The sequence below is a fragment of the Fukomys damarensis genome, unplaced genomic scaffold (assembly GCF_012274545.1).
Source record: "Fukomys damarensis isolate Sample0158 unplaced genomic scaffold, DMR_v1.0_HiC HiC_scaffold_32, whole genome shotgun sequence".
Classification (NCBI taxonomy): domain Eukaryota; kingdom Metazoa; phylum Chordata; class Mammalia; order Rodentia; family Bathyergidae; genus Fukomys; species Fukomys damarensis.
Genome location: NW_022900944.1, coordinates 33,802,701 through 33,811,035, shown reverse-complemented (window position 1 = coordinate 33,811,035; position 8,335 = coordinate 33,802,701). Strand labels below are relative to the sequence as shown.

At 42.7% G+C, this 8,335-nt stretch overlaps 1 protein-coding gene across 1 annotated transcript in view; it reads right to left on the bottom strand.

The window, feature by feature from the left end:
- Positions 1–8,335, bottom strand: part of Wwp2 (WW domain containing E3 ubiquitin protein ligase 2) — a 122,847-nt gene that overhangs the window by 110,600 nt on the left and 3,912 nt on the right. The window contains exons 2-3 of the mRNA XM_010612360.2: positions 6,882–7,029; positions 6,475–6,596 (exon numbers count right to left, since the gene is read on the bottom strand). Of these exons, the coding sequence (XP_010610662.1) occupies positions 6,475–6,596; positions 6,882–7,029 (270 nt within the window). The remainder of the gene's footprint in view (positions 1–6,474; positions 6,597–6,881; positions 7,030–8,335) is intronic.

Sequence of the window (8,335 nt, the reverse complement as noted above, 5' to 3'; positions counted from 1 at the left end):
ATATATATATATATAAAATGTTTTTGTTTTGTTTTGTCTTGAGACAGGATCTCACTATGTATTCCAAGGTAGCCTCGAACTCACAGTGATCCTCCTGCCTCAAGGAATAATAATGCCCTACTCAAAGAATAATTTATCTTTAACAGTGAGGTATATTTTAGAAATTCTGAGACTGTTACTATTGGGAAATTAACAAATTAAAAAAGAAAAATATAAAATGTTTTTGTTTTGTTTTGTCTTGAGACAGGATCTCACTATGTATTCCAAGGTAGCCTCGAACTCACAGTGATCCTCCTGCCTCAAGGAATAATAATGCCCTACTCAAAGAATAATTTATCTTTAACAGTGAGGTATATTTTAGAAATTCTGAGACTGTTACTATTGGGAAATTAACAAATTAAAAAAGAAAAACCATGTAATTATCCTATCAGCTGTCTTTAAGCAGTTCTAAGCAATTTTAACATATCTAATAAAAATTCAACACTCTTCTTGATTAAACACACACACACAACACCTAATAAAGCAAAAGGATGGTTTCTAACAGCCAACCTTACACCTAAAGACAGTGAGTGGGGCTACTTCAATGTCTTCACCAGAACAGAAAGTTTTATGCAAAGCAACTAACAAGAAAAAAATTATCTCCTAGGATGAATAAAATTACCAGTCTCAGAACACATAAATGTCTACTAATAAAGCCCAACAGAAATTACCGAAACCCATATTAATACCATAGGCTGACTGATTATCAAAGAAAATGCACAAACTAATACCCATTTACCAACAATAAGAAACTAGAAGATCTAATAGGGAAAGAGCACATTAAAAATAACAATACCTCGAAAGCACAAGGACCTGAGTTCAAAAGTATATGGACTGAGTACCAAAAAAATAAATAAGTTAACAATACTTTTTAGAAATTACAGCAGAGTCTAAGGCCAGGGTGCAGCTGAGTGGTGGAGTGGTTGCCTATCAAGGTCAAGGCCCTGGGTTCAGTTCCCAGTTCTAGGAAAAAAATTTTTAAAAGGCTATCTAAAGATAAACTTCATGGTTGGGGATTTAGCTCAGTGGTTTCACTGCCTACTTTGCAAGCACAAGGGCCTGAGTTCAATCCCTGGTACCAAAAAAAACAAAAACAAAAAAGATAAACTTCAGGGCCAGGGATTTAGCTCAGTGGTTCCACCGCCTGCCTTGCAAGCATAAAGTTCGATCCCCAGTACCAAAAAAAAAAAGATAAACTTCAAATGGATTTCAAGACATTCCATATTCCTGAATAGAAATATTTGGTAAGGAAATTCTTCAATAAATTAATTTGACATATGACAGAATTCCAATAAAATCTCAAAAGATGGGAAAGGACATGGTAGAAAGGGGGCACAATCTTGGAAACAGCCTATTTGCCCATCCGTTGGAAACTGGATAAAGAAGTTGTAGTTTTTCTATAAAATGGAATATTACTCAGCCATAAAGAGCGAGAGAATAGATTCATTCATAGGAAAATGGATACATATTGAAGATATACTCCTAAGTGAAATAAATAAGTCACACATGTGTAAATACCAAATAGTTTCCCTGGTGTGAATAATCTGCAACAATGCATAAGATTCTAATAAGATTACTGACATTTAGAAATTTGAAGAAAGGAGCTAAAGGTGTAGGGAAGGTGTGATGCGTAGGGGAAGAACAAAAAGGGAAAAGAAAAAATGTGAGAGAATGAAAAGATGAAAATAAAGTGTTTGTAGATGGGGAGGGGAGGAGGGGGTGAAGGGAGGGCAGAGGTAAGGGGAAAAAATGAGAATCAAGACTTGCCATGTAGAGGTACATGATCCCAACAATGAATGTAACTGTACTGTATCCCTAAAATGTACCAATAAACTCAATAAAATTAAAAAAAAAAAAAAAGGGGGCACAGGCTACAAAAATAATGTAAATAATATAATGATGCCACGGATATAAAGAAAAGAGCTAAGACGCTGGGATTTAGCTCAGTGGTGCTGCTGCCTGTCTCACAAGTGCAAGGTCCCAAACTCGATCCCAGGTACCAAAGGAAAAAAAAAGAAGAAGAAGAGCTAAGAAGATTCTAACAAAAGAAAAACTTGAACTGCCAAATATTAAAATATAATTTTGTAACAGTTAAGCTACAGTGGTTCAGAAAGGCTAATCAGACAGCGGGTGAAGTAGAAACTCCCTTAACCAGCAGCTGTGCACAAAATATGCTGAACAGGGCAACAAGAGTCATAGCGGGCAACAGACGGACTATTCGGCAAGTAGTACAAAAGCCACAGTCAATCACTAAGGAACAAATTAAATATCTAATCACACTGTGCAAAAAAATTACATTTGGTTGAAGAATTAAATGTGAAAAATCAAGAACTAGGAAAAAATAAGTGACTACACACCAGGATTTCAGAATGGAATTATTTTCCAAAACATAAAAGACAAGTTTGAAAATATAAAGGAAATAGTCAGCCTATAAAAAGCTTAAAATACCTCCTTGGGCAAAAGAATTTTTAAAGAACTACAAAGTTAACCACCTACCAGTCCAATCATTTAAATACAGGATGACCAAAATTGCATATTCCTCCATTAATTTTTATAACAGGAAATATATAAATGTTAATTTTATCAAATTGATTTAATACAAGAATCAATTGGTTGAAATAACGCTTCCTGAGAATGCTCAGGGTAAACTGTTAAGGGGTTAAAATGCAATTGAAAAACTGGAAAAACAGGGCCGAGGATTTAGCTCAATGGTTCTGCAGACTGCCTCGCAAGCAAGTGTATGGACCTGGGTACCCGGTACCAAAAAAAAAACTAGAAAACCAAATCTTGCAAATTATAAGACAAGAATAGCTTATAAAGAACTTATAAAGAACATATAAAGAACTCTTTCACAGCCAAACAAGAGAAATTCACACTTGAATATAAAAGTTAGCAAAGGACACGAGGAGGGCAATAAAACACATTTCTAAAACACTCTGCACCCTGCCAGGAGTCCTGGCGTGGACGTGATGTGGAAGAAGGGGCTTCAGAGACGGAGCAGCCGCACACAGGAAGGGGCCGAGAGAGGAAACCGGCTGCACACACTCGCACGGTGTCTGTGAGCCTGCTGTGACCGAGTGTGCACTGAGGAGGCCACACGATGAGGAAATCTGTGCAAATAGTGCAGGGCGTGACAGGGCATGCTAAGGACGCAGACTGTCCCTTATGCCATGACGTGTGAAGAACCCAGGATAAAACGTAGGGACACCTACAATTTACTTTAAAATAATCTAGCCAAGAGGCAAGTCCAGCATAATGTTAATAATTAACAAATATTAAATAAATATTTTAAATAAATAATTTTTTAAATAAGTAATATCCTATGCGTACCAAGGTGTGGTAGGAACCCGCCGTTTCAGCCCTGTTGCTGAGGGTGAATTGGTAGAACTTCCTCAGGGGTAATCTGGCAACACGTGTCAAAAATTCTGAAAAATGTGCAAGCCCGGCCAAGTTTATGTTTGATAACTTATCCCAAGTAAACATCTGGAAACCAGCAAAAATTTATAAATTTCTAAGTTTATCGCAGCTGTGTTTATGACTGTCAAATATTGAAAATTACTCAAATGTTCAACATTAAATTTTCACACAGCTATATAATACATATTACTACCAGACAGTCATCAAAAATTGAACTTTAAAGCCAAGGATCTACTTGCCTGCCTTGCAAGCGCAAGGTCATGAGTTCAATCCCCAGCATGGGGAGAGGGAGGGTGAACTTTAAACCAGGTGTGGTGGTGCAGGCCTGTAATCCCAGCACTTGGGAGGCCAAAACAGGAGGATTATCATGAGTTCCAGGCCAGCCTGGGCTATATAGCAAGACCCTGTATCGAAAGATCAAAAATAGGACTTCAGAAGGATAATTTGAAATATGTTGATACATCTTTATGAAGCAGGAGACCTGGATATCAGAAGCAGTTCCTCAAAAATCAAAAATTAGAAGCCAAGAATGGTAGCACACACCTGTATATAAGGTCAGCACTTGGGAGGCTGAGGCGGGAGGACTGCTGTGAGTCCAAAACTAACCTGGGCTACACAGTGAGTTCAAGGCCAGCCTGAGCTGCACAGCGAGACCCTGTCTCAAAAAATAAAATAAAATAAAATAAGGGCTGGGGATGTAGCTCAGTGGCAGAGTATCTAGCATGCATAAGACCTTGGTTTCCAGTACTTCAGTAATCAATCAAGCAACAAATAAATGCATACCTGCTCCAGCAGTCTATTGTGAGTAGCCAAAAGAATTGAAAGCAGGGTCTCAGAGGGACATTTGCACCAATGTTTACAACATTATTCACAATAGTCAAAAGCTAGAAGCCACATGAACATCCATGAAAGATGGATAAACAAAATGTGCTTATTTATTACAAAATGTAATATTCCTGCAGTGGAATATTATTCAACCTTTAAAAAGGAAGGAAATCCCAGCATGCAGTGCAACAAGAAGCCTTGAGCACATCATACTGAGTGAAACAAGGCAGTCACAGAAGAACAAATATGTTAGGCTTCCACTTACATGAGGCACACAGAGCACAAACTGACAGAGATGGAAGCAGGAGGACGGTTTTCAGGGCCTGGGAGAAGAGAGGGATATAGAGTAGTTGTCTAAAGGGGACAAATTCTGTAAGATGAAAAGAACTCTGGAAATGGGTGGGATGGTGGCTATACAACAAGGTAAATGTATGTAATACCACTGAACTGGAAGTGAAAATGGTTAAGATGGTAAATTTTATGTTACGTACATTTTATCACAATTAAAAACAAAGATATGCCGGGCTGGGGATTTAGCTCAGTGGTTTTGCCAACTTGCCCTGCAAGCACAAGGGCCTGAGTTCAATCCCCAGTACCAAAAAAAAAAATCCCGATATGCCAAGATACTTTAAAGAGAAAAGGGAATGTTGCAAAATAATATGTTCATGTATGATCTCAATTTTGTTTTGTTTCACTGATGTCATAGAGTAATGCACCAAGACACATCATGTAAAGGTCCAAGATCCCAATGATGAATGTAACTGTACTGCATACCTAAAAAGGACCAATAAACTCAATAGAAATAAAGAAATAAATACACTAATGCCTTGATTCATGAATGCTTCGGTTTGAGAACAATTCAGTACCCAAATAGAAGCTTTCGGCAAAATTTTGCCTCCTGGCCAGGGATTTAGCTCAGCGGTTCGGTGGCCTGCCTCACAAGAGCAAGGTCCTGAGTTCAATCCCTGATACCAAAAAAAAAAAAAAAGTGCCTCCTTTCACAAACTCAGCATTGGGTGAGGAACAAGACCACAGCCATTTTCTCTGCATGATCATGAAACCATTTTCTCCAGAATCATGGAACAAATTAAATTCATGAACCAAAGTACCACTGTATTAATATGTCTGTACAAAAGGATAAAAACACTCAGATGGATATCCACATGAAACTGTTAACAGTAATTGTATCTATGTGTTAGACTGAAAGGCAAATTTTTTCTCTGTGCATTTAATGCTTTTGTATAATTTCCAGTTTTTCTACGATTACTTTTTTTTTTGAGACTGGGTCTCACTATGTAGTTCAGGCTGCACTTGAACTTGCAGCAATCCTCCTCCCTCAGCCTCCCAAATGCTGGGACTGCAAGAATGTGCGACCTGGCTTTCTACGATTACTTCTATAATCAAAAGCTGAAGTACGGGCCAGGGATTTAGCTCAGTGGTTCCGCCCCTGCTCCACAAGGGCAAGGTCCCACGTTGGGGCTGGGGATGAGGCTCTGTGATGCAGCACTTGCCTGGCACACGAGGGCCTGTATTTGCAGCAGCACCACAGACAAAACTGAAGTACCTGCGGTGAGTGGACAAAAGAAAAAGGCAAGAAAAGGCCCCTCGTGTTGGCTCTGCACCCTGTGTGAACGTCCAGAAATGTATTCCCAAGTGTAGTAAATATGATCTTCTGATAAACGAAGCACAAAAAGCAAGTTAGGGTTTGGGAAATAAAGACCACGTCAGGAAGACCAAGCACCATACCAGGGGTTCCCCGCAGGATCAAGAGAGACCCCCAAGGAAAAGGCCGGCAAGGGCGCAGAAAGCACAGGTGGGACCAGGAAGCAAAGGCTCGGGACACTGCGCTGGGGACATCAGCCTTCAGGGGCAGGCGCGGTCCGCACACTCGGTCCCCACACGTGGCTGCTGGGGTAGCGGCTTCAGGGGACGCCACGCTAAGGGATGGAGCACGTGTGCACAGCCTGTTCTGTCCCCGCGGGCGGCAGCAGCAACCCGGCGACCCGGGTGGGGGCACGGACAGCTTAGCTCGGCACGCCAAGGCCTCCGGAGTCCCAAAGGGAAGGGAGACGGAGCAGCCCTGCCCAGTCCTGTCCCGCGCCTCGCTGACACCCGGGTGGTGGCAAGTCGCCCTCTGCCGTCCTGCACCCGCAGCCGGGGCACCGGCCTCCCCGGCCCGTACCCGGTACGTACTTTTGCCCCCATTGTTCTTCAGGACGTTGGAGAGGTTGACGGAGGCCGTGCCTAGCAGTTCATTCCTCAAGGTATGACAGCTCCAGACCTTCAAATCTAAATGACTCTGGGCCGTTACATTCCTGGAAAACAAGTACCTGATTCATCACCTCCCCACCCCTGCAGCCAGGGAGAAAACCGTGAAACCACCCTGCTGACATCTTTGGGGAACCCGCACTGGCCCTGTCCCCCCGCGCTGACCCTGAAACCCCGGCTAACAATGACAGCTCTGTGAGCTCAGGAAGGCAGCAAGCCTGAGGGGCCGCGGGGGACAGGCAGCATCCGCTGCACAGGGCCCCCGGGCCTTGCCCCAGCCCGGCACCGTCCCTCGTCCTTCTCCCCAGACCGCAGGACGCGACTTCTCTTACAAGATGATGATCTCGTTCCACAGCAGCTCCGAGCTCCCGATGCGCTTGCCGGTCTTCTTGGTCTCGCTGGGGAGCCCGTCCACCGCCACCTCCACATACGAGTTGATCCGGGGCTGCCGGCTGTGCACCTTAGGCTTTGCTGACACCACTGAGCCCCAGAGGGAGAAAAAGTGGAAGATGGGTCAAGGACTGACTCCCAGGTGCCCCCCTGTGGCAGATGTTCTGGCTCTTTTGGGTTTTTTGTTTGGTGTGTTTTGTTTTGTTTTGTGTGTCTTGTCCTGATTCTCAAAAAAAAAAAAAAAAAAAAAAAATTCTAAAGAAATATGTTTTCCAAAATAAGGGATAAGAGAAAAAAATCACTCCTAACCTAAAACCATAACTATCTTTATGGAGAGCCAGACACAGATTCCTGTAATTCTAGTATTCGGTAGGCTGAGGCAGGAGGGTCACAAGTTCAAGGCCAGCCTAAACTACATAGTGAGACCCTGTCTCAAAAAACAAAACAAAAAACTATGATTGTGTTAATTACCATTACCAATTTATTGTTGGCAAATCTTCCAGACATTATTTCCTGAATTCTTAAAAATTCTCCCCTTAATCCTCTTTTTTTTTTTTTTTTCCAATGCTAAGAATCAAACCCAGGGCCTCTCACGTTTTTCAGTCGTGGTTCCACAAAATTAATTTTAAACGGCAGTGATATAAACCTAGTATAAAGTACATCAACTATTTTTCATTGCCAAAAAGATCTGTGACTTTTTGTTCAAGGAAAATTACGACAAGCATATGTATTTATACATGTTGCTGAGTAAGTCCCCTCAAGGACATGAAAAACATTTTCCACAAGGAGTAAAACTATGGCATTTCCCACCAGTGCTGTGGGAATATTTCCAGTTCCTCGGAACATGAGGGTGCTGAGTTCCATGTTCTTTTGCTCTTCACAGAGTGGCTTACAGATGACAGCTAATACTGGTGAGCCTGCGGCAGATGCGGCGCTGTGGGCACTCGCTGTCTTCTCCACAGCTGGTCCGCACGGTTCATCTGCCCCCTGATGCCCTCACTCCGAGGCCGAGAGCCCTGCCCAGCCTGCCAGTCGTCCACTCTTCCTCTTCCGTTCACCGCCCTCACCTGGTGCCAGCGAGCACACAGCCTCGTGAGTGACACACCCAAGGACACGGGTCTAACAGGAGGCCGCCCGCCTAGGTGTCTCCCACCCCATGCCCCACATCAGAGAACAGCACTGATGCTCCTCGCCTCTGACACAAGTGTGTCCCCGCCCGAGCGCCCCTCTGTCAAGAGTTAGCAAATCTCCTGGACATTTCTGAGGTGACAGTCCCACAGGGCCCACAGCTTGGCAAAGCCAGCTCCACTTCCACTTGTTTTTAGCAGTAACTGTTCACCAGGCTCAAAAGTAACAGAAAGGAGAAAGCTAAAAAAAAAAAAAAAAAAAAAAAAAA